General features: G+C 40.3%; 1 protein-coding gene across 3 annotated transcripts in view; it reads right to left on the minus strand.

Moving 5' to 3' along the window:
* Positions 1-27,412, minus strand: part of LOC121290655 (myelin protein zero-like protein 1) — a 48,985-nt gene that overhangs the window by 15,140 nt on the left and 6,433 nt on the right. For 2 of the 3 annotated variants that reach the window (XM_041211391.1, XM_041211392.1), the window contains exons 3-5: positions 15,883-16,096; positions 14,053-14,182; positions 515-614 (exon numbers count right to left, since the gene is read on the minus strand). In XM_041211391.1, the coding sequence (XP_041067325.1) occupies positions 515-614; positions 14,053-14,182; positions 15,883-16,096 (444 nt within the window). Of the gene's footprint in view, positions 1-514; positions 615-2,028; positions 3,106-14,052; positions 14,183-15,882; positions 16,097-27,412 lie in introns of those variants that run through there. The other variant, XM_041211393.1, reaches the window with a different exon arrangement.

Below are 27,412 nucleotides of genomic sequence, written 5' to 3' on the forward strand. Positions count from 1 at the left end.
TCTCGCTATTTTATCTGTTCATGCCACTGAACACTCCCAACGCCAGCGTGCATGGACTATTCTGCCCATCGGATTTTTGGACAAAGTCACCAATCTGCATCTTACCTTCCCCTCTTCAAAGATGCTGCCCAATCCCCTGAGTTTTTACAAGAATTAAGAATCAGAGCAGGAAAATTCTAATCTGGAAGAAGTAAAAATAAATGGAAAAATACCAACCAATTCAGAAGATAATTTGGTTTGCAGGTCCGATCACCTTTTGAGACATTGTCAGCTTTAAGATGCTATGAAAAGTTTATATTCTTCAACACGTTTTGTACAAATACAGGACGACAATACATAGACTGGAAACTTTTAAGCAAAGCCAAATAAACTTTCACCATGTATTTGAAGTGCTCGATTAAAAGGTTATTTTTATTCTATTTAATGAAGAGGCACAAATGAAGGATCTGCAAACAAATGAAACAATGTTTCTATCTGGCAGATTACAAAGAAACAAAGCAAGCATAAATCATACCTGGAGCGGGCCAACAGAACTATGATTCATTGAATCCTCCATAACTGACATTGCTGAGCTCCTCAGAGGTTGTTCAGTTGGCAAAACATTTTCCACAGGGCTGCCATTTTTTTTCCAAAGCACATTGTAGCATAAAGCAAGGACGAACATGCAGAAGTAAATGCCGGGAAAAGGGAGGAAGTAAATAAAAATGGTATGAGGTACAAGCTAACTGGCACAAAGACACATGCACAAAAGACATGGCCGAAAATGAAACACTGAAACACACATTTTAGCCACTTATGTAACATCGCACCTCACTTTAGAAAGTCAAACAAACTGATTAACATTGGTGAATTTTTTTTGTGGTGCATACTGAGTCGGAATAGCACATTGACCATCCTTGGTTAAACTGTGGTTCAAGGACTGGTTTCCAATGCTTTGGGTACAAACAGACATGCAACACATTTATAAATACAAATTAACAGGAATATGCAAAAGGTTTGTTTCAATATAGTACCAATTTCTTAGCTCAATAGCTATGAATAACACAATTCATCGAGGCAAGAACTCTATATCTGACAATTTTGGAAAAACAAACCACATACATATTTTTAAAAAAATGTTTACACCACAATATAGGACAAAATTCCCACACAGAATATTGTGTGTGTGAATCAAGCCACTCAGGGAAAACGTCAAGTAAAACAAAGAAAAAAAGGAAGAGGGAGAGAGGTCCAACTACTGCTGCCATCACACATGGATTTCGACTTTCACAAATGGGTAAAGTGATGAGATGTAATTTCCAAAACAGAGATTAAAAATAAACTTGAAAACCCATACAATAAAAATGGAATCTGGTTTCAGTGAATCTGTCAATGGCAAGTTTAAAACAAAACTGACAAAGGCCTATCATAAGCAGTCGATGCTTTAAGACATCAGGTCTGGGAGAATGTAGAATGACAAAAATAAACAATGAATAAAAGGTAAAAGTTATCTGCATCATTTTTATAACAGACCAGAGTGCTCAACATCATTTCAGTATTTTGAGATCGAGCCAGGACAACGGCTTGTTTCCATTGAGCAGCACCCAATGAATAGAAGACATTCGATGAACTAAACTGAAGCTCTGAAGAAAGATGTAATAAAAAAAAATACAAGCATGTGTTTTTGTGATACAAGAACCATCTCTCAACTGGAAGTCAATAATTACCCATTAATAACCAAGAAATCTGACTTCTGGCTTAGTTTGCAAGATTAAGCAGTCCTTTTGTTGGTAGGTGTGGGGATGGTATGATTAAAGGCCTGAGCAGAAAAGAGTAAAATAGTTGAGCATGCATCTTCTCTCAGATTATCAGTGGGGCATGAGCAGGTAGCAACAGAAAAACCAGCGAATAACATTAGCCCAAATATTTCACTGAAGGTTGAAACATGTCTGGGAAAGTGAAAGTAGTAGACAGGAAAAGAAAGATAATTATTAAGAATGTAGGGTCAATAATATAAACATACCCAAATAGTATATTTTCACACTGGAACATATTCTAAGGATAGAAGTCAGCAGATAGGTTTCTGAGGATGGAAAATTGGCACTTGCCAATGTCTCAGTTTATGTTAGCCAGCACTTTTTTTTAGTTCAGTCATGAGATGTTGGCATCACCAGCAAGGCCAGCATTTATTGCCTAAACCCAAGCTTGAGAAGGTAGTGGTGAGCTGCCTTCCTGAGGCGTAGATACACCCACTATTCGGGAAGAAGTTCCAGGATTTTGATCCATCGTCAATGGATGAACAGCAATAGATTTCCAAAGCAGGATGCATGCCTGCAGGTGGTGTTCCCATGCACCTGCCCCCTTTGTTCTTCTAGATAGTAGAAGTCACGGATTGAGAAGGTGCTGTCGAAGTAGCTTTAACATGTTTTTGTGGTACATCTTGTAGATGATACACACTGTAGCCAAGGTGGACCTATGCTGGAGAGAGTAAATGTTTAAGGTGATGGAGCAGGTGCCAATCAAGCAGGTTGCTATTTCTTGGATGGCATCGAGCTTCGAGTTTTGTTGGAGTGCAACAGATTCAGGCAAGTGGGCAATATTCCATCATGCCCCTGACTTGTGCTTTGTAGATGGTGAACAGCCATGGAGCATCGGGGGAAGAGCTATTTGGCACAGAATTCCCAGCCTCTGACCTGCTTTTATAGCCACAGTGCTTATGTGACTTAGTTCCAAGTCAATAGTGATCCCCAGAATGTTTTTTTGTGGAGGGTTCAGTGGTGGAAATGTTGTTGAATGTCGAGAGGAGATGGTTAGGTTCTCTTGTTGGAGATTGTCTTCGCCCGGCACAAATGTTACTTGCCACCTATTTCCAAAAGGCATTTGATACAGTGCCATTAAAAAAGTTCTTGGAATTGGTGTAATATATTGGCATGGATGAAGGACTAGTTATAGACAGAAGTAGAGAATAGGAATAAATGGGGAATTTTCATATTGGCAGGCTGTAACTGAGATTGGCTTGGTGCTGCAGCCTCAGCTATTTTAAATCTATTTAATAACTTAGAACAGATATCGATGCCAAGAGTAACGTATCCAAGTTTGATGATACAAAGTTGATGAGAATGTAACCTGCGAGGGAGATACAAAGAGACTGCAAAGTGATGAAGGTAACAAGGTGGCAGGTGGATTACAATGTGGGGAAGTGAGGAGTTATTCAATAAAAATAGAAAAGCAGAATTTTAAAAGGCTTGAAGCTTCTAAATGTTGATGTTTAGCGACACTTGAGTATACTCATAGAAGGAACACAAAATTAGCATGCAGGTATAGCAAGCAATTAAGAAAGAAAATGGCATTTGCCTTCATTTCATGGGGACTGAAGTAGAAGAAAAAGGAACATATGAATTAGGAACAGGAGTAGGCCATTTGGCCCTTCAAGGTTTCTCCACCATTCAATAATATCAAGGCTAATCTGCTTGTGGCCTCAACTCCACATTTCAACTACCCCTGATAACCTTGGAATTCCCTTGTTAGTCAATAATCTATCTAACTATGCCTTAAAAATATTCAATGACCCTGCCGTCACCAGTCTCTGGGGAAGTTTGTTCCAAAGGCTCACAACCCTCAGAGGAAAAGATTCTTCTCTTCTTTATCTTAAACAGGAGGTGCTTTATTTTTAGATTATGACCTTTAGGTCTAGTCTCTCCCACAAGGGGAAACATCCTTTCAGCATCCAACCTGTCAAGTCCCCTCAAGGTCTTATATGTTTCAATAAGATCACCTCTCATTCTTCAAAACTCCAATGGATACACACCCAGCCTGTCCAACCCTCACTGATACCTGCAATGGTGGGGGTTATCTGTCGAGTGAACCTGCTCTAAATTGTTTACAACACATTTATATCCTTTATTAAATAAAGAAGGCCAAAACTATACACAGTACTCCATATGTGGCCTCACCTGTACGATTATAGCAAAACTTCCCTACTTTAATTTTCCATTTTTGCCCACTCACTCAACCTATTAATGTCCCTTTGCAGGCTCTTTATGTTGTCTTCATAACTTACTTTCCTAGCTCTGTCATCAAATTTGGTCTCTTCACTCAAGTCATTGATATAAATTGTAAATAGTTGAAGCCCCAGCACTGATCCCTGTGGCACTTCACTCGTCATATCTTGCCAAGTCAAAAATGACCCATTTATGCCTAATTGGTTTCTGGTTAGCTAACCAATCCACTATCCACGCTAATATGTTGCCCCCTACACCATGAACTCTTTAGTGTAGTAACCTTTGATTTGGCACCTTGTCAAATGCATTATGGAAATCTACGTTCAGCACATCCACAGGTTCCCTTTTATCCAAGTTGACTGTTATTTCCTCAAAGAACGCCAATACAGTAGTCAAACATGATTTGCCTTTCACAAAACCACATTGACACTGCATGATTGTATTAAGATTTTCTAAGTGCCCTGCTATAACCTCCTTAATAACATATTCCAGCATTTTCCCTTATGAAGTTGTTCAGCTAACTGGCTCGTAGTTTCCTGCTTTCTGCCTCCCTCCTTTCTTGAATATAGAAGTCACATTCGCTATTTTCTAATCTGATGGGACCTTTCCAGAATCTAGGGAATTTGGGAAAATTAACCAATGCATCTACTTCCTAAGCAGCCACTTCTTTTAAGACTGTAGGATGAAGGCCATCAGGACCTGGGGACTTGTCAGCTTTCAGTTCTAATAATTTCCTCAGTACCTTTTCCCTGGTGAGTATAATTTTTTTTTAAGTTCCTCCCTCCTTTTCACCTCTTGATGAACACTCAATTCTGGATTGGCTTGTATCCCCTACAGTGAAGACAGATACAAAATATCTATTCAATTCATCTGCTATTTCCTTGTTTTTCATTAATTCCCCATTCTCACTCTCTTAGAGGACCAACATTCACTTTACTTACTCTTTTCCTTTGTAAATACCAATGGAAACTCTTCATATATTTTTATATTTCCAGCTAGCTTTCTCTCATACTCTAATTCTTCTCTCTTTATCAATCTTTTATTCATTCTTTGCTGTTCTTTACATTCTGTCCAATTTTCTGACCTGACACTCACCTTTGCGGATTTATATGTTTTTTCTTTCAACTCAATACTATCTTTAACTTCCTTAGTTAGCCACAGATGGTGCATCATTCCCTTCTCAAGGGCAGTTAGGGTTGGGCAACAAATGTTGACCTTGCCAACAACACTCTATCCCTTGAATGAGTAAGAAAACAAATCCAGTAACAAATTTTAATCTTGTTTAACAAAATTCATTTAAAAGGATTTTAGAAATATTTTTGGAAAAGGCCAATTAGTATTAACATGCAGAATGCCATATTACTTTCCTAAAAGTAGCTGGCAATTTATGGTCTTTCAGCACTGTAAAATAATATGACATGTCAGGAGATGGTGGACAGCATTCACAAAATAGCACTTTAAGAAAGCAGATTTCCATTACACTTTTACCCTCAAGGAAGATTTACAGCTTCAAATCTAGATGAAGTGAATCAAAACAAAAAATTATATTAAAGCAAAGATTTGGTATAAAGGGAAAAATATTTCAAAATAAACTAAAATCAAAAAATATTTCCTTGCTTTTTACTCCTGGCTTTCAGATTTTTGTAAAATTTTTCATTATGCGTAGGTTTGTCGAGCTGTATACCATATTAATTGTGTAAAAACTTGCAATTTTCATTTTTAATCGACCAACAAAAAAAATTGCTTTATTCCTGGAATGTTAAACTTCAACTTCTGTTGAAGTCCCATGAATTGATAGCAAATTTTTTTGTTTAAATGCCAAATGCTATTTAACTGAATTAAGCTGACATAAAACACAGCTTGGGTTCCTACGGAGATCATTTTCTGTTCAATTTCTAGTTTGTTTTAGTAATGTTTTGTCCTTGCGGTTTTCCTCTGCAATCCAAGCTACCATGCTGCAGGTGCTGTTTCCACTGAAGCATTCTAAGTTACTTATACCTTAGTCTAGCAGGAGTCACAGAGGAGATTAGGCATTTCCAACATTTCTCTTGATACAAATTACAAAACTCTACTGCAAGTCAGAGTATGATCATTTTTCACACAAAATGCATTTCAAACACAGGCCTCTGGTTTTAATGCTAAGCATAAGGTTTTCAACCACACACCCCTCATGCACAAGCACACATATTTACTGCTACACAAACTTAAGCTAAGTGTTGACCTTTAGGGTTTTGCTGAATTCTAGCCACCACTTACTGGTATTCAGGATCAGCTCTTCCTATTTCCACTGAATTGCATGGAGAAGATAAATAATTAAAGGAAAATAAATCATGACAATATTCTCAATTATGCTACATCATAGAGCAATTAACAGTGGAACTCAAATTAATACCAAATTTCTTCAGATTTGCCAGCTGTATTTATGCCGCAAAATTTATAATTTTGCATGCATCAATCTCTGTATGCACAAATGCAGATTTTCCAGCACAGTTACATATTTAATATTTTACAGAAAACAAAAATGCAAGCCACTAATTTGCTTTCCTGGCAAACAGATTTTTGTTTCAATTAAATACATTGCTTTTCAGATTTTTACTAATGCTCTACATCACTATATTCAATGCACCAGTTTTAATTGATTTGGTTTTAAGCAGAGTTTGCACTATTCTTAAGACATTGAAGTCACCTCCGAATCTTTAAAGTAGTCATTTAAAAGAGGGGAAAATCAAGAACTTTCTATTCAAAATTTTGGTCACCCCTAAAACTGCATCCGAGTTTCCCCAATTTTCTCTTCTCTCAAAGGTATTGATTCCTTCCTCATATATGATCCCTTTACTGCTACGCTAACAAAGATTCACCAATTATAGAAACTGGGATTTTCATCACAGAATCATTACAGTGCATATGGAAGCCATTTGACCCATCAAGTCTGCACTGGCTCTCCGAATGTGCACTGTGACTCAGTGCCATTTTCCTGCCTTTTCTCCATCGCCCTGCACATTGTTTCTATTCAACTAATCATCTAAAGCCCTCTTGAATGCCTCGATTGAACCTGCCTCCACCACACTACCAGGCAGTGCATTCCAGGCCCGAACCACTCGCTGTGAGAAAAAGATCTTTCTCATTGGAATTGCTTCTTTTGCAAATCGCTGTCCGATCTCACTGGCTCCATCTTCCAAGTTACATACTGCCCAATCTCACCGGCTCCACCTTTCCTGGGTTACATGATGTCCGATCTCACCAGCTCCAAACTGCTCGGGTTACACACTGTCCGATCTCACCAGCTCCATCCTCCCCAGGTTACTCCCTGTCCAATCTCACTAGCTCCATCCTCCCTGGGTTACGCACTGTCCGATCTCACTGGCTCCATCCTCCCCGGGTTTGAGTTCCCTATTTTTACAGGTGCAGGCGAAAATTCGCCATTTTCTCCCCAAACTGTAAATTAATCTCCTGGGCTAGAGCTTGTTTTAATAGTATCACAATAATATCACATATGAACACTACAATAATCCTGCAAAAGGTATATAGTAAAACTATAATAATGAATATAAAAAGTTGTTTTTCAACAACACCCAAACTGATTGAATGTCAACTGAAACTGCGCGCGTGGGAGCGACTCCGGCAAACTATCATGTTATTTTAATAAAATTCTTAGAAAATTGTTTCTGAACCATTTAAAGCAAAATGCTGAAGCAATAATGGAACTGAAGATGAAGATTCCATAAAGGGTAAGCATGGACCTCTTAAGTCATTGATCATTGCTTTATATGGATTGGGTTTAAGATCAATTTTGTACAGACAACAACCTAATTGTTACTCTCCGTGTCACCTGTCAGTGATTATTTTTTGGCCCATATGAATTAGGTACATTACCTGCATGACCCCTACAGTACTAGATTTGGAAACCGAGCGTGGTGGAGAATAACACCTCATTAAGGAATTGAAAAATACACAAACCTTAGTTAAAAAGTAACACTTAATAGGCCTTGAACCCACATATGATTAAATCGTGACATGGTGTGGCAGGCAGCAACAGTGCATTAGAATTAATACTTTTAATATAATATGGATAGATTCAAAGTTTATCCAAGTTGAGCTAAGGAATACTTAGCAAAACTCTTTGTCCTTTACATATCATCATACTGTTAACTGAAGAGAAAATCTGCACATCATTGAAAGAGTGTATTGAGGTAGTAATGGGGAACATAAACTAGAAATAGGCTACAAGAATGCAGGAGATTATAAATCTCCAATTTTAATAGAATGTATTCAATTTTTCTAAGTCAATATATAATTAGGCATAGAAAAAAATTTGGCACGCAATGAGATTATAGTAGCTAAGGAAAGAACAGGGTTGCTTAATTGTACACTTTGTTTCAGTCTTCACAGGAGAGCAAGGGACATTTTAAAAAGCTTTTACACAAAAGAACTAGAAGAACTATCATCGATTTATATACCAACAGTAAACAGTCTCAGACTTCAAGCTTGTAAGTAGAACAGGGTCAGAATTTATTAAAGGCTGTAGCAGCGCCAAGCAACTGATGCTGCCGTAGATTACAGTTCTGTTCAAACAGAGGAAAGGCTAAGCTAAATAACAATTGATTGGCTAGCTTCAAGTCCATAATAGAAAAATAACTTGATTCAATAATTCCAGATGAAACAAATCTATTTTAGAAGGCAGAAACTGACCATGATAGTCAACATAGATTTGTAAAGATAAAAGCAAAAAACTGCGGATGCTGGAAATCCAAAACAAAAACAAAAATACCTGGAAAAACTCAGCAGGTCTGGCAGCATCTGCGGAGAGTCCATATGACTCAATAGAACTAAGGAAAAATAGAAAAGATGTGAAATATAAGCTGGTTTAAGGTGGTGGTGGTGGTGGGGAGAAACAAGAAGAGCTGGATAGAGGGCCAGTGGTAGATGGAGATAACCAAAAGACATCACAGACAAAAGGACAAAGAGATGTTGAACGTGGTGATATTATCTAAAGAATGTGCTAATTAAGGGTAGAAAGCAGGACAAGCAAGGTACAGATAGCCCTAGTGGGGGTGGGGTGAGGGAATCAAAAAAGGCTAAAAGGTAGAGATAAAACAATGAATGGAAATATATTTAAAAATAATGGAAATAGGTAGGAAAAGAAAAATCTATATAAATTATTGGCAAAAACAAAAAGGAGGGGGAAAATTGAAAAGGGGGTGGGGATGGAGGAGAGAGTTCATGATCTAAAATTGTTGAACTCAATATTCAGTCCGGAAGGCAGTAAAGTGCCTAGTCGGAAGATGAGGTGCTGTTCCTCCAGTTTGCATTGGGCTTCACTGGAACAATGCAGCAAGCCAAGGAGGGACATGTGGGCATGAGAGCAGGGTGGAGTGTTGAAATGGCAAGCAACAGGGAGGTCTGGGTAATGCTTGCGGACAGACCGAAGGTGTTCTGCAAAGCGGTCACCCAGTCTACGTTTGGTCTCTCTAATGTAGAGGAAACCACATTGGGAGCAACGAATGCAGTAGACTAAGTTGAGGGAAGTGCAAGTGAAATGCTGCTTCACTTGAAAGGAGTGTTTGGGCCCTTGGACGGTGAGGAGAGGGGAAGTAAAGGGGCAGGTGTTGCACCTTCTGCAGTTGCATGGGAAGGTGCCGTGGGAGGGGGTTGAGGTGTAGGGGGTGATGGAGGAGTGGACCAGGGTGTCCCAAAGGGAACGATCCCTGCGGAATGCTGCCCGGGGGGTTGAAGGGAAGATGTGTTTGGTGGTGGCATCATGCTGGAGCTGGCGGAAATGGCGGAGGATGGTCCTTTGAATGCAGAGGCCGGTGGGGTGATAAGTGAGAACAAGGGGGACCCTATAAAGGATGGGCTAGATTTGATTAACCTGATAGAATTGTTTTGAGGGAATGTGGTGAGGGTGGTGGTGGTGGTGATGCAGTGACAGAATTTATATGAACTTCAAAGCATTGAAATTAGTTGAAAAATTTAGAGCTCAACATCATAGTAAAAAAATCCTAATACAAAAAATAGGCCTGTGAGCAGCATTCCCCCTCTTTTTTTAAGGGGCACTGGTGATTTAAGTGCCCAACCCTTTAATTTTTTGCATGACCATGTACATGACTAACTTGAAGGGGCCGATTTGTGCACATGATTTAAAAGGGAACATTGCCAATTAACAACTCGAATAGCATTTCTGTTGTTATTATTCAGTATTGGAATAAAAGCATCTTTTCAAGTGTACAGGAAATTACCAACATCCCATCAAATTGTGAAGGTATGCAGCTCTCGGTCAGGAAATGGAAACTTTAATTGTTAAAAATAGTAGCTCACCAGAAAGATTAAATCAGATTTTAAATCTTCAGCGCTGCGCAGCACTACTGACTATGCTCTTAAAGGCTCCCGAAATATTCAAATCTAATAATCAAAAAGTTGGACATTTTGAGCCAAAGACTTTACTATTAGTATTGCTCTTCCCTTCAAATGAAAAGGCCTCATTTTCCTATGGGGCTTCACCTAATAGTCAGGATGACAGTTAATTAAATGGTTTCAATTGACCAATAAGTTGATACCCAAAAGGCTGTCTCATAATAGTAGTTAAACAGCCAAACTTCACACTTAGACAAAGTGTCAGTATCGAGAAATACCAAAACAATTTCATGTTGGGTTTAGAGGTAAACAAATTTGTTCAAAATCTAGTTACAAACAGAAAATCACATCAGTTTCTTTTCAGGGCTAAACATCTGTATGAATACATTTTTTTTGGAGTGTTTAGGTCATTTAATTGCATGTCCCACCTTTTTCTTTTGTGCATCCATGTATGTGCAGTAGCTTAAAGGGCCATGGGTCTTTTGGGTTGTTGTGTGGTTGTAAGGCTTAGAGGAAACACTGACCACAGTACTAAACAGTAAACTGTAATGAAGCAACACTTAAGAATTGATTTATGAACCAATGTCATGGAAACCAAAGAAACATGTAACCTCTTAGGGCTGGACCTAACCACTGAGATTTGACCACTGTGACATTCAATTACTTCTTAATGCATACAGATGCCACAGTTGTATCTAGTTGCTTTATTAAATTCTTCTGTTTAAAAGGAAACCTACTGACAAAAAAGCTAAATTGGTTAATTACTTTTCCCAAAACAATCACTACTGCAGTGATTAATGCTAAGTATACCACTGCAATGCAAAATTTATTTTTTCTGATAATGATCTCATAGTGCTATACTGTATATTTAAATGTCATCCAAGGTTAGTAATGCATACTTCCTTCATTAGTAATATCACATTTGTAATAACAACTTTATAATGCTACACAAGGATTACCACACCAATACCTATAGGCCGGCCCACTGAGGCTGGGTGTTAAGCCAAATTGTGGTAGTTCTTACACCGATTAGGTTGAATTCCATTACAAATTTGGTGTTTTGGATACCTTTTGGAATCAGGGATATCTGTTGTTCTCTGAAATAATTCCCATATACTTCATGTCTGTGTTGACTCACTTTGCCCAATAAATACTTATAAATAATTGAAATTACGCAAAGAACATCCACCGTGACAAATTAACTAGATAATGTTACATTCAGGTGCCCACATGTACTCCTAGAACAAGAGGGCTGCAGTGTAGCAGAGAATGGTCAGAAATGACTTTGCTTAATTAAGATATTTGCTTGATGCAAGTGTGGCTTGTTCTTCATTTTGTCTTGAGAAATTTCATTGTTTTAATTAATTGAGTCCTATCACCACCTTTCTGTGCTCATTTTGCTATGAACTTAAAGCTGTTCGAATCAAACCAAGTCTGCTCTCAATGAGCGTTTTCTCAAATGGTTTTCAGAGAGGTAGGATGGAAATGCATCTGAAGACATGAATATTTGATTCAGAGCACAAGAAGAGCACTATTGTCACACCCTGTTTACAACATTGTAGAGCAGTTCAGGGCAGCAGGAGTAAACCTGAACTTAAAAAAGTCACTTGTGGGATTCTCTGACAACAGTGAACTTGACAAGTTATAGGATGCCACCTGTTTTAATGGGTGTAATATACATTCTTTATTCGGCTGGAGAAGGGGGGAGAAGAAATGGGACACTACTGCACAAGAAGCAGTCCTGAACAGCAAGAATGGGAGGTAGAAGACTTGGGTCCGGAGTGACTGCCAATTTGCATAAGGCACCTGGAGTTTTAAAATCAAGATGTGGAATTTGTTTGGAATTCCGAAGGGGACTTTATACCTATATTGTACCTTCTCTTCAGGGAAACAGCTGGCTTCTGTTAAAGGTTGACTGATGACATGGTAAAGACAAGAGGAGCTTACAAGAAGAAAAATTACAGGAGTAAAGCCATGTTCAGCCAATGCTGAGGCACTGTTGCACCAGTGTACTGCACTGCGTTATTCATTATATCTAACTTTGTTTGACATTTGCACACTGTAGGTATTAGTTTGGGGATTTCAAACACACTTTGGATCTCCCTCAAGACTTCAAAGCCCATGCTGTTTAAATTATACACAGCTAAATCAGAAATTGCCATTTTTCAGTTCAGCATCCTTATCTTTGATTCTTTGTTATTCTGTTTTAGTCTTACATTGGAACTATCATCCAATTGTTCTCCTATTCTCACATCATTTATTGTACACCCCAGCCAAATCAAGCAATGTTTCCTTCCTTGTTGGTCTTGGAACACACTGACCAAGGAAGCAATGTGTGGTACTAGGGGCAGTGTGTATAGAGCACTTTCTGGAAAGAAAATAACATTTTAAAAAAAGGAAGAAAATAGATCAATGTAGCAACATGTGAACTTTAGCATCAAGGATTAACAGACAATTTAATCGAGGGAGCACAAGAGCTGAACCTGGTCCTTTACTTACCAGGTAGCTATCACTCAAGTGCAAGTTTTGAGACTAAGCAAGTAGTAACTGCACATGCACATTTCCAGTGCAGGAATTGGAGCAGGGGGTCTGGCCATTCATTATCTCCTCCTTAACCCAAAGGCATTGAAGCAAACTGTAGTAGCCCCTATAACACCCTAGGTGAGGTCATTTAATCCAGCACCTGCAAATTCCATGGTACATGCCTCAGGTACTGACTGGTTAAACTCAATAAACTGTCAGGGGAGTCCCTACAGGTGATCACAATGAATAAACTTTCAAAAATATATAATATATTGACAGATTAGAGTCAAAGCCAAATTAGAAGTTACACCTTTTGCTGAATATATACTTATTCATTTCTTGAACCCCGTGGGCAATATTTCAGCTACACTGACTGCTATGCATACACAATGTGCATCATTGATGCAAAGTTGCCACACACCCAATAACTACCAGGGTTAGAAATTTTGGTTTAAAGATAACAGAAGAATAAAAGATAATTATTTAATTTTAATAGAAATACATGGCCAAGTTGTGCCTCATTCAGAAAATGCAATGTATAGTATATACTGATCCAAACAGAAGAAAGCTTCCAGATTCAATTCTTGTTCTGTACAGAGTTAGTTGATTTCAGACAAGGGTGGGGAATACTGGAACAAAAACAAAAATTGCTGGAAAAACTCAGCAGGTCTGACAGAATCTGTGGAGAGGAAGACACAGTTAACCTTTTGAGTCCGTATGACTCTTCAACAGAACAGGGAATACTGGAATTGACTTTAGCACGTTTGGCTATGGACAGGGGCAGCAACAGTCAAGGTTCCCATTGCTAATCACGATCTAAAGTCAGCTGCGGGATAGCATTGCATGTGCTTTCTTAATTCGCTTACTACTCAAAACTGGGCTTAAAACAGGAGCAGAGTTTTCTTACATCCTTCATTTTTTACGTATCCAATGTCACAGATTCCAAAAACTAAAGGTGGCGCGCAAAGAAAAAAGTGAAAATATAAAATTTGACCAATTCTGAGAAACTGGACAAATTTAAGTATACATTTTCAGCTGTTATTAATATTTAGCCTTTCAGAGAATATAAACTTGGATATACACACAACTCATCTGAATAAACTGAAACTCCATATATTTAAACTAGAGTTTAATTGCACTGTTGTAAAAGTTACACAATATCATCTATTACTACACATGAATGGCAGTAAAGAATTACCCAATATAAGCATTTCGTTGATCCTCTATCTTTCTCTTGACAAAGTACACAATGCCAACAATTAGCAGTAAACCTGCAATTGCTCCGATGACCACAGCTGGAATGATTCCCCCAAAATTGGGTAAAGAACCTGAAAAAAAAGTGTGATGAAGATGTGCTTTATGTCAATGATTTTTAATCTATTAGCTGGAAACAAGAAATTGAACTTTTTTTAAAAACAGGCTTTTAAAAACATAGATTAATACCTGACCTGAGCTCACAGCAACGATGGCCACATAATTTGCGTCATTATAGATTTCATATACCAACCCCATTGCAGCAAAGACCGTGGCCGGAATTTTCCAGCCCACCCGCGGCAGGCCGGCGAGTCGTTGAAACCTCCATTCACATCAACGGAAGATCCCGCCAACGTAAGGAGATGGAAAATTCCAGCTCACAAGTCTGCAAAACCCACCAAAGACAATGACGTGACATGACCCCCCCTCCCCCCGGCCATGCCCTCCGTGGAGTGTGAAAGACCCCACATCATCTTTGGCATCCTAAGATATTCAACTGTTGGAGATGAGTGATTAATTGCTTGGACAATGGGGCCCTGGTTTAAGCTAGCTTCCAGACCATGAGTTAAGTGAGTTACAATTGGAATATACAACTATCTTTGAATTATTGGCAGTTGGAGGACAGGTCACATGACAAGCCAACTCCTAGGTGCTTTTTAAGCAGAATGTTCAGCAGAATTGATCAAGCCACTGTGAAGCTAAGTGGGGGTCCATCATGCACATACTTTCTCTCTCTCTCCCCCGACATTACCTACAAGCTTTGGGCCCTGCCAGCTACTGGTAACTCTCTCCATGTGCAGCAGACAGATATTTTAAAGAAAGACCTTAACTACATAGAAGAACAACCAACTATGGTGTCCACATCTATAAATCAGCAGCATCGAGTCCACTGATGTCAACCTGAAACCAGACAAGTCACTAAGCTACGAATTGTATACTTTACCTTCTTGTTTTAAAATGGACTCTAATTCAACCTATCCTTCCCAATCCTGTAACCTGTAATTGTGTGTATATGGACTTCAAGAATGTATGTCTATCAGTTTAAGAACAATAAAAATAACCTCTTTGTTAAGCTCAAGAAAACCTGTTCTATTGGTTCTTTTATGATCACAGCGCATAAACAGTTAAGTATCCACGGAGTTGGCAAATATCCTTTTCAAATAAAAAAACCTGTTGCGGTCAAACGAGGAAGGGGAAAAGAAGGGAACCATTCGACCCCTCCTCACCTGGTCGCAACAAAAAGGAAAAACAAAAGAATTTGCATAATATATATTGCTTTTTCACACACTCGGGGCGCCCTGAGGCACTTTACAACCAATAGGATTGCCGTTGAAGTTTGGCATATAGGAATAAATTATCAGGATTTTCTTTTGGTGGTTTTAGCGAGAAGACCACAGAACATTTTTTAAAAAAATAGAATATGCGACATATGCACAGCATGTCAATAAGCATCGGCGACAAGAAGAGACAAGTGAACATTTCAGATGCAAATAGTTCCCAGAACATTAACTTGTCTGTTCTCTCTATTGATAACCGAGTTTTAGTTTTTGATTCACAATTTTCAATGTCTGCAGTATTTTACTCGGAGGAATTTCTGCCTCTTCCTCTGCGAGATTAATAAGATTTTTTTTAATATACCAGCTGAACAGGCAGGAGCACAGTTTAATAGCTCAGCACCTCTAACGATGTAGCAGATGTCATAAGCTGTGATGAGTTCCAGCAAATAGTAATTTTGAGGAAAGAAATATTGGAACTACTGATATTTTTGGCTCACCTTGTTCAACAACACTTAAGTGAATTTCTGCACCTGTCTTACTGAAGTCAGGTGGATTGAACACGTTACAGGTATAAGTTCCATTATCTTTAAAAGTAATATTGTTTATAATAATGGAAACATCGTTCTTGTTGACGTTACCATCCCAAGTAATACGGTCATGAAACTGAGAGCCAGGAATAGCATAAGAGTTTCCCTCTGTATAATAAAAAATCTGTCACAAAAAAGATAGAATAAATGAAATCACATTCAAAAATATGCATTATTAATCAATTATCTTATCAATGAATGCTCAATAAACAATTGTTTTAAGTTTTATACTGAATTTTTAAGAAAGGATTATACAGCAAAGGTAATCAGATAGACCCAAAAGCTATAAAGTGACATGCAACACCTAATTTACTAAAAGCAGATTAACATCCAAGTGCCACAGCAGATTAATTAACAGTATTTACAAGGAGGTAGAAGTTCCTCTTGGTTGAAGCATGGGTTTATGGAACAGCAATTCTTCCTTTGCTGACAAATACAAAGAGTTTATTCTTTCTAAAAGTGACGGCCCCACTGATGTGTACAAGCACTTGTTTAAGGTTGGTGGATTGAGCTTTGACCCTGGCTCAAAATCTCTTGCTACATGACAAGAAAGCAAGAGGTATTTAACCAATCATTTTGTCAATAGTTTCTTTTACAAGCAGAGCCAGAATTACATCCCATAAAATATAAACTTCTACTTTTATAGTGCCTTGAACATAATAAAACATCCCAAGGCATTAAAAGATATGACACTGAACCATGTAAGGAGATATTATTAGGTCAGATGACCAAATGTTTGGTCAAACAGGCACATGTTAAGGAGCATCTTAAGGGAGGAAAGCAAGCTGGAGAAGTGTAGAGAGGGAATGCCAGCAATTAGGGCCTAGGTACTTGAAGGCATGGCTACCAAAGGTGGGGTGATTAAAACTGGGGTTGCACAAGAGGCCAGAATTAGACGATAGCAGATATTTTGGGAGAGTTGTAGGGCTGGAGGAGATTACAGAAATAGGGAGTGGCATGGCCATGCAGGGATTTGAAAACAAGGATGAAAACTTTAAAATCAAGACACTGTTTAACTGGGAGCCAGCGTAGGTCAGAAAGCACAAGGGTGATAGGTGAACAGAATTCAGGGCGAGTTAAGACACAAGCAGCAGAGTTAGGGATTACCTGAAGTTTACAAAAAGAGTAGAATGTGTGAAATCAAACAAGGGTGCATTGGAATGGTCAAGTCTAGAGGTAACCAAGGCAAGAATGAGGGTTTCAGCAGATAAACTTCTGAAACAGGGATGAAGCTGGATGATACTAGAGGTGGAAATAGGCAGTCTCGATAATGGTGCAAGTATGGTCGAAGGTTCATCCTGGTGTCAAATATGACACCAAGACTGTTAACAGACTGGTTTCATCTTAGATTGTTGCCAGGGAGAGAGATAGGCAGCTAGGGAATGGTAATTGGAGTGGGGGCCAAATACAATGGTTTCAAACTTCCCAATATTTAAATTGAAGAAATTTCGGCTTATCCAGTGCTCGTGAGTGAATCGGCAAGAGATGGTAATGACGTGTAGTTGAGAAAGCTAATGCTGTGCTTTTGGATGGTGTCACCGAGGACCAGGGTGTCGACAAGAAATAGGAGGGGGCCAAGGGTAGATCCGTGGCAGACAGCAGAGGTAATTGTGCAGAAACAGGAAAAGAAGCCAGTGCAAGTGAGGCTCTGGCTATGATTGTAGAGATAAGAATGAAACCAGGTGAGGGAAGTTCTACCCAGCTGGATGACAGCTGGAGATGTGTTGGAGGAGGACAGTGTGTTAACCCTATCAACGACTGCAAACAGGTTGAGAAGGACGAGAAAGGCTGGTTTACCTTTGTCAGTCACATAAAATGTCATTTGTGACTTTGGTAAGAGCAGTTTAGGAAACCGGATTGGAAGGATTCAAACTTGGAGATCTAGGAAAGATTGGCATATACAACACAATCAGTAACTTGAGAGGAAAAGGAGGTTGGAGATGGGTCAGTAGTTCGCAAGGGTGGTGGAGTCAAGTGTTGGTTTTTCAGCAGAAGGGGAATGATAGATTTAAAAAGAGAGAAGGACAACAGCTAACGTGCAGGCCAGGAGGGGAAGTTGGGTGTCAGCAGTTCAATGGGAAATAGGGTTGAGGGAGCAGCAAGTGGGTCTCCTGGACAAGATGAGTTCAGAGAGGGTATGAGGGGAGGTAGGAAAAAAAACTAGAGAAAGATGGAGTTCAGGACTAGGACTTCAGGAAATCTTAGAGGAAGCTTGGCCCAGTGGCCTGGTGGAATAGTGAGCAGTTTTAACAAACAAGAGCAAGACCAGATAGTGTGTTATGTAGTCCAGCCAGATCTGGTGATGGATGGCAAAAGCAGTTGTTCGTCATATTCATTCAAGTCTCATCCCTTGGACTTAAAGGGACCAGAGATAGGACACATACCAGGGTGAAAGTGAGTATTGATTTTATTAGGGTCTAGAGCATTAAATGTGGAGGCGAGGGTGCAGTTGAGCAAATCAGTCATTCAGCCTCTTGAATGCGCCATCTTTCAATTAGTTCATGGCTGACCTCTATCTTAACTCCATACCTTGATTTTGTAACACTGAATACCCTTGCCTCCCAAAAATTTATCAATCTCAGTTTTGAAATTTTCAATTGACCTGGCCTTACACTTTTGGGAGTGTTCCAGTTTTACTTCCCTTTTTGTGAAGTGCACCCTCACAGCTTAGCTCTATTTTTATTTTTTTTAAATTATTATCATTCCTGGGATGAGAGTGTCGCTGGCTAGGCCGTTATTTGTTCCTCATCCCTAACAGCGAGCCACCTTCTTGAATCACTGCAGCCCATGTGATGTAGGTATACCCACAGTGCTGCTAAGGGGGGAGTTCCAAGTATTTTATCAAGCAATTTTTTTTTTAACAAATTATTCATTCGAGGGATGAGAGCTTTGCTGGCTAGGCCAGCATTTATTGCCCATTACTAATTGCCCTTGAAAATTTGGTCGTGAGCTGCCTTTGAGCCGCTCCAGTCATGTGCTGTAGGTACACCCACAGTGCTGTTAGGGAGGGAGTTCCAGGATTTTGACCTAATTCAACCTAGTGATTGACACACAAACAGCAGCAACACTCTATCAATATGCTCCCCACACCTTTGATACCCAAGGGATTCACCAAATTCTTGTGATTCAGCAAATTAGCTTGATAACCCAACAATGAACCATTTCCGGCATGGGCAATTTATTGACTGCAGTCCACTCTTGACTTTCTTTTGCACAAAAACATTTCATGGTACTCAGAAACTTGAATTAACCAAACTAAACAGTACAATTGGAGCTTAGTGCAAAAAATTGCCAACAAAATGTCTGAATTAAATGGAGACTGTACTCCAATGCATGAATATGTGGGAGTCTCTGGAGTTGCTGCTGTCCTGGACAACCATATCTGTGGTAAGCATCTGCAGCTTGAGCAGCTTCTGTTCAGAGTTGCTGAGCCGGAGTCTTGAGTTGCATTGGGGAGGTGTGGAGTTACTTTATTCCAGGAGAGTCACGCGCCTTAGGTTAAGTAGAATTTTAGAGTTGATCAATAGTCAGGGACAAGAGGTGGTGACTGCAAGACAGGCAGGTGTAAGATTTTGATAATACTATTAGTTTTTAGGATTCTATGTTGGTTTGAAGTAACATTTTAGGATTTTGCTTTAACCAAATTTTTGCATAATTCAGTTTGAATTTCTGCTAGTGAGACAATTAACAGTTAAGGTAACATGAGAATAGGAAACCAGCTGCTTGTGGGAAACTAAATGAATTTAAAAGGTGCCAAAAGCGTCTGGGTTCAAGCACTTGTATTTATCTTAATTACACTATACGCAATTGAGGGCCACTTTGTCAGCTTTAAAAAAAAAGCAAAAGGTTTGACTCAGCAGCTTGAACTTAGTATGACACCTCATCTTTAAACAAGAACCTTCATGTCTTTGAATGAAACTTAGGTTTGCTAATGCCTCAACCTATTGTCCGTATCTGTAGGACAGAACGCCCATATTTCATGAAGATATTCTGCTAGGAATGACTGTCAACATTTGTTCTTAACTGCCTTAGTATCCATGGGAATAGGTTAACATGTTCATATGAATTGTTTACAACAAATTGTTATTATTGATAAGAGGAAGTAACATTGTTTATTTAGCTATAATCTGTATCTATAAAGATGTCTTTTTGTTCACAATGGAATGTAATCTCAGGGGCCAAAGGAAATAATAAGAGATGGATGGTTGTCTTCAGCCTACATGACTCCAGTTACAGAGGTGGGTTGACACCAGGCGATCCTCACTCTTAGCCAATGAAAAACATTAATTCAAACTATTTCCTAATAAGGGAAGAGGAACAGTCAGAATTAGAAATAAAGTCAAAAACTCATCTTCAGCACAGTTTTGCCATTGCGTTTGTGGTGTAATTCTTCTGTGACAGTTTAATGTAACCTCACTTCAGAGGAGAAGGAGAAAGGCATCATCTGTACTGGCAGCTTTCAATAAATCCTAAGGCCTTGAGAGCTAAGAAACTTCCACACTGCCTTCACTGTTTTTGTTAAGTTTGCATAACGTGGGGATCCAGCATGTAGTAATGGAAGAACTTCAGCCCTTGACTTTGAGCAACAGGTATGAGATACTTTCTAGCTGTGTGGATGAGAACGTAAGCTCCAAGGTGGATGAGCAAAATTACCATGGCACTGTGGTTGCAGATGCCATTCAACTGGAGTGGGAGTGAAAAGGAATATGGCAATGATAGGGGACAGTATAGTCAGGGGGATGGAAACTGTTCTCTGCAGCTGCAACCAGAAGTTCCAAAAATTGTGTTGCCTGCTTGGTGCCAGGGTTAAGGACATCTCCTCGTGGGTGGAGAGGAACATGGAGTGGGAGGATCCAGTTGTTGTGCTCCATGTAGGAACAAATGACAAACATAGAAATAGAAATGATGTTTTGCTGAGAGAATTTGAGGAGTTAGAGCCCAAATTCAAACACAGAACTATTTCCTAATAAGGGAAGAGGAACAGTCAGAATTAGGAATAAAAGTCGAAAGATAAGCAACTCTGGGTTGTTACATCAATTGGCATAGGATCAAACAGATTAGATAAGTAAATGTATGGCCCAAAGAGTGATATGCCAAGGGTTTTCAATTCATGGAACACTGATATCAGTATTAGCAAAGAGGGAGTTGTTCCATCTAGATGGGCCCACTTAAACAGGGCTGGGACCAGTGCCTTGGTGAATTGCATAACTCGGGCTGTGGATATGGCTTTAAGCTAATGATGGAGGAGTCAGTGTAGTGAGATTTAGAAATCCAAAGAGAAAAGTTGAGGCAATAGAACAGTGTAATGATGTGGGTAAAGACAAGCAGAGAGGGACAGAAAGGGGCAGAGCGTTTAACGCTAATAGTGCATCAGTGAGTAAGGTTCATGCAGAGAATAGTAGGGGAAAAAAATTAAAGCCTCTATCTGAATGCCCAATCCGCAATTAGATGAACTAGTGGCACAAATGGAGATAAATCGTTTAGGTCTAATCGTCATTACAGGGATATGGTTACAAAGTTATCAATGTTGAGATGTAAATATTCCAGGATATACAACATTTTGAAAAGACAGACAGAATGCAAAAGGAGGACAAGTAGAGGATGAATTAAAGAATAAGGAAATTAGTGAGTATTACTGTAAAAGAGACATGCTGTCAAAGCTTTTCATCTGCACTCATCAGGGCAGAATCACAAGAATACCAAATTTCAAAAGAAATAAAGGGTGGTGATTGGTTGACAAGTGGATTCTGATTGGTCAGCGTGTTAGAAGGCACATCTTGTCCAGAATCCACTTGTCACCTGAATCTTCGTATAGGCTGGACAAGTCAAATAGGCAAAAGTGGTCTAGAAGAATTTGTAGACTGGTTATGTGACAAATTCCTGGACTAATACATTGCAGAACCAACTAGGGATAAAACTATTTCAGATCTAGCATTGTGCAACAAGAAAGGGTTAGCCATCTCAAAATCTGCTGGGAAAAGACGATCGTTATACAATTTACGTTTGAAAACAATGTACACCAATAACAAACAGGAATGTTAAACTTAAATAAGGCCAATTACAAAGGTATGAGGGGCCAGCTGGCTAAGGTTGATTGGGTAATTAGACAAAAAATTATGGTAAATAAACAGTGGGAAATATTTAAAGAAACAATTCAAAATGTTCAACAAAAATACATTCCGTTGAAAAATAAAACTGAGCAAGAAAGGTCCATCCCTCACTTAATAAGGTGGTTAAGGATAGTATTAGATTAAAAGAAGAGGTTTAAAATGTGGCAAAGAATAGTACTGTAATAACTAGTGTTGTATAGCCTGTAGAATGTGAGAAGTCTTAGATGCTCCTTGCAGACTAGATGACCACATTTGCTGTAACTGCTACCAGTTTCACCAGCTTGAGCGCCGGGTTTCAGAGCTTGAGCATCGACTGGAGACACAGCAGTTCATCCCTGAGGCTGAGTTACTTGGATAGCACGTTTTTAGACATGGTCAACCCGCAGTTTACAGAAGTGCAGTCAGAGAAGGAATGGGTGACCACCAGTCAGAAGAAAGGAGGCAGGCAGATAGTCAGGAAAGCTCCAGAGTGCAATTCACTCAAGAACTGTTTATCTCTGCTGGAAAACAGTGAGAGTGACAGTTCCCCTGGGGAGTGCAGCGAGAGCCCAACTGCATAAGGAGGGAGGAGAAAGAGAGGAAGAGCAATAGTGGTAGGAGACTCAATAATGAGGGGTACATACAGGCGTTTATGCAGCTGCAGACGTGACTCCAAGATGGTGTGTTGCCTCCCTGGGGCCAGGGTCGAGGATGTCACTGAGCGGTTGCAGGGCATTCTGAAGGGGCAGGGTGAAAAATCAGAGATCATGGTTCATATTGGGACCAACGACATCGATAGAAAGAGGGAAGAGGTCTTGCAACAATAATTTAGGGAACTAGGAGCAGATTGAAAAGCAGAACCTCAAAGGTTGTAATCTCTTGATCACTGCCAGTGCCACGTGCTAGTGAGTATAAGAATAGGCAGACAGAGCAGATGAATGCGTGGAGAGAGGGCTTTAGTTTCCTGGATCACTGGGTCCATTTCTGGGGAAGGCGGGACCTGTACAAGTCCGACAGGTTACACCTGTACCGGAACGGGACCAACAGCTTTGCAGGGGGGTTTGCTATTGCTGTTGGTAGTGGTTTAAACTAATTTGGCAGGGGGATGGGATAGAGAGTGGAGATATAGTAGGGAGTGATACACAAAGTATGGAAGAGAAACCAAGTCAGTCTGGAAGACAGGATGTATATAGTCAAGTTAAGGCACAAAGGAGCATGGCAAGGCTGGATGGCATTTATTCTAATGCAAGGAGTCCTGCAAGTAAGGCAGGTGAGCTGAGGGGGGATATGAAATCAATGCTACCCTGAGACATGTCTGAGGGAGGGGCAGGACTGGCAGCTCAATATTCTGAATCTTCAGGTGAGACAAGTGGTGGGGGAAGGGGAGGTGGTGTCGCAATATAGATCAAGGAGTCAATTACTGCAATAAGGAGGGATGATCACAGAATCAAACAGTGCAGAAAAGGCCCTTCAGCCCATCGAGTCCACACCGACACGTGAAAAACGCCTGACCTACCTACCTAATCCCATTTACCAGCACTTGGCCCATAGCCTTGAATATTATGATATGTCATGTGCTCATCCAGGTACTTTTCAAAGGATGTGAGGCAACCCACCTCCACCACCCTCCCAAGCAGTGCATTCCAGACCGTCACCACCGTCTGAGTAAAAAGGTTTTTCCTCACATCCCCCCTAAAGTTCAGGGTGAGGGGCAGGAGGTTATGTCCCCTTGTGACTGACCCTTCAACTAAGGGGAACAGCTGCTCCCTATCCACCCTGTCCATGCTCCTCACAATCTTGTACATCTCGATCAGGTCACCCTTCAGTCTTCTCTGCTCCAATGAAAACAACCCAAGTCTATCCAACCTCTCTTCATAATTTAAATGTTTCATCCCAGGCAACATCCTGGTGAACCTCCTCTGCACCCCCTCCAGTGCAATCACAGCCTTCCTATAACGTGGCGACCAGAACTGCACATAATACCACATCTTGGCAGGTTCCTCAAATGAGGCCATATGGGTAGAATTAAAAACAAAAAGGGGTCAGGATAAAACATTGAGGGTAAAATAAAGGAAAATCCAAAGTCTTTTCTAAGTATATTAGGGGCAAGAGGGTAACCAGGGAAAGAGTAGGGCCCATTAGGGACCAAAGTGGCAAACTGTGAGGAGCCAGAAGACGTAGGTGAGGTTTTAAATTTGTACTTTGCATCTGTATTCACAATAGAGAAGGACGATGTAGGTACAGAAATCAGGGAGGGGCACTGTGATATACTTGAACAAATTAGTATTGAGAGGGAAGTGGTATTAGCAATTTTAGCAGGCTTAAAAGTGGATAAATCCCCAGGCCCAGATGAGATATATCCCAGGTTGCTGTGGGAGGCAAGGGAGGGGATTGCAGGGGCCCTGGCATTAATTTTCAAATCCTCTCTGGCCACAGGAGAGGTGTCAGAGGACTGGAGGACAGCTAATGTGGTACCATTATTTAAGAAGGGTGGGAGGGATAAACCAGGGAACTATAGGCCAGTGAGTCTATCAGTGGTATGCAAACTTTTGGAAAAATTTCTGAGGGACAGAATTGATCTCCACTTGGAGAGGCAGGGATTGTCAGCATGGCTTTGTCAGGGGGAGATCATGCTTAACAAATTTGATTGAATTTTGAGATGTGACTAGGTGTGTAGATGAGGGTAGTGCAGTTAATGTAGTCTGCATGGACTTCAGTAAGGCTTTTGGCAAGGTCTTGCATGGGAGACTGGTCAAGAGGGTAAGGCCCCATGGGATCCAGGAAAATTTGGCAAATTGGATCCAAAACTGGCTTAGTGGCAGGAGGCAGAGGGTGATGGTTGAAGGTTGTTTTTGCAACTGAAAGCCCATGTCCAGTGGCATACCACAGGGTTCGGTGCTGGGTTACTTACTGTTTGTAGTGTACATTAATGATCTGAACATGAATGTAGGAGGTATGATCAGTAAGTTCGCAGGTGATACAAAAATTGGTAGTGGTAAATAGCAAGGAGGAAAGCCTTAGTCTACAGGACTATATCGATGGGCTGGTCAGATGGGACGAACAGTGGCAAATGGAATTTAATCCTGAAAAGTGTGAGGTGATGCATTTTGGAAGGACTAACAAGGCAAGGGATTACATGATGAATAGTAGGACCCTAGGAAGTACAAAGGATCAGAGGGACCTTGGTGTGCATGTCCAAAGATTCTTGAAAACAGCAGGTCAGTTAGATAAGGTGGTTAAGGTGGCATGTGGGATATTTGACTGTATTAGTGGAGGCACTGAATACAAGAGCAGGGAGGTTATGATGTAACTGTATAAAGCATTAGTTAGCCACATCTGGAGTACAGTGTGCAGCTCTGGTCACCACACTATAGGAAGGATGTGATTGCACTGGAGACGGTGCAAAGGACATTCATCAGGATGTTGCCTGGGCTGGGGTGTTTCAGCTATGAAGAGAGACCAGATAGGCTGGGGTTGTTTTCCTTAGAGCAGAGAAGGCTGAGGGGGGACCTGATTGAGGTGTACAAAATTACAAGGGGCATAGATAGGAAAGATAGGGAGGAATATTTCCCCTTAGTGGAGGGGTCAATAACCAGGGGGCATAGATTTAAGGTAAGGGGCAGGAGTTTTAGAGGGGATTTGAGGAAAAAACTTTTCACCCAGACGGTGGGGGGGGGGGTATCTGGAACTCTCTGCCTGAAAGTGTGGTAGAGGTGGGAACCATCACAACATTTAAGTATTCAGATGAGCACCTGAAACGCCATAGCATACAAGGATATGGACCAAGTGTCCAGGCACTTGAAAAATGGGATTAGAGTATATAGAGACTTGAATACTGGCATGGACGTGATGGGCCGAAGGGCCTCTTTCCCTGCTGTAAAACTCTATAACTCTACTAAGCCTGAGAATTGGGAGTGCTTTAGAAACCAGCAAAGGGCCACCAAAAAGTTGATTAAAAAGGGGAAAATAGCATACGAGAGTAAACTAGCCAGGAATATAAAAATATTTTTAAGAGCTTTTACGAGTATATAGAAAGAGAGCAGCTAAAGCAAACATTGGTCCATTAAAAGTGGAGACAGCAGAAATTAAAATGGGAAAATGAGGAAATGATAGAGACATTGAACAAATATTTTGTTTCTGCTTTCACAGTACAAAACAAGTAACATACCAGAAATAGAGTGTAACCTAGGGACTAAAAAGTGATGAAATTAATATCAGCAGAGAAAAAGTAGTGGAGAAACTTAAGGAACTAAAATCTGACAAATCCTCATGGCCTAATGGCCTAGAACTTGGGCATTTAAAAGAGATAGCTTCAGAGATAGTGGATGTGCTGGTTACGATTTCCAAAATTCCATAGATTTTGGAACCAACCCAACAGATTGGAAGTCAGCAAATATAATACCGCTATTCAAGGAAGGAGGGAAAGAGAAAACAGGGAACTACAGGCCAGTTAGCATGACATCAGCCATTGAGAAAGTGCTGGAATCTTTTATTAAGGAAGGCTTAACAAGGCAATTAGAAAATCATAGTATGATCAGAGAAAGTCAATATGAGTTTAGAAAAAGGAAATAATTTTAAACAAATTTATTAGAGCTTTTTGAGGGTTTAACGAGTAGGGTAGATAAAGAGAAGCCTGTAGATCTAGTATACTTGGATTTCCAAAAGGCATTCGAAAAGATACCACAAAAAAAGTCAATAAACAAGATAAAAGGCTCACAAAGTTAGAGCAGGCTTGCCTAACATGCGGTCTGCAGGTAAATCCAGCCTGCATCCTTCTTTATATGGCCTGCAGAGCATGCAGGTAAGGGAAGTCTAAGGTTCTACAAGGTGCTGCTCCTCCAATCATTGGCTGATACTCTCATGTGTTTGCTTTTGATAGGCTTACTAATGAGCCCATGAGCAGCAAATGAGCATGAGAAACAGTCTCTGAATGGAGGAGCAGCTTCCTTCAGCCTGAGGCCTGAACGACATCGCGACGGCAGGTGAGCCCCTGCTGGGCGGGGGCGGGGGCGGGGGAGGGGGGAGAAAGAGAAGTGGGTGCATGGGCAGCAGATGGGAATGCACCAGAAGGCAGTAAGGGGCAGGCGCACACGCGAGGGGCAGAGGACAAGTGCACTTGCGCACGGGACAGAGGGTGTGTTTTTCTGGCTCACTCCCAGTCTCAAGATTCACACCCACCCTCATCCCCCACACATCAACACACTCACCCTCACTCTCACAGTGGCTGAGGGTGAGTGAGTGAGCACCCTAAGCCTGCAAGTGAGCCAGAAACACAATATGACCCCTTCACACTCTAATTGTCCTCATTGTTAATTACTCTTTTTTTAAATTATCAATTTATTGCTCTGAAA

This window comes from Carcharodon carcharias, chromosome 18 (genome assembly GCF_017639515.1).
Source record: "Carcharodon carcharias isolate sCarCar2 chromosome 18, sCarCar2.pri, whole genome shotgun sequence".
Taxonomy (NCBI): domain Eukaryota; kingdom Metazoa; phylum Chordata; class Chondrichthyes; order Lamniformes; family Lamnidae; genus Carcharodon; species Carcharodon carcharias.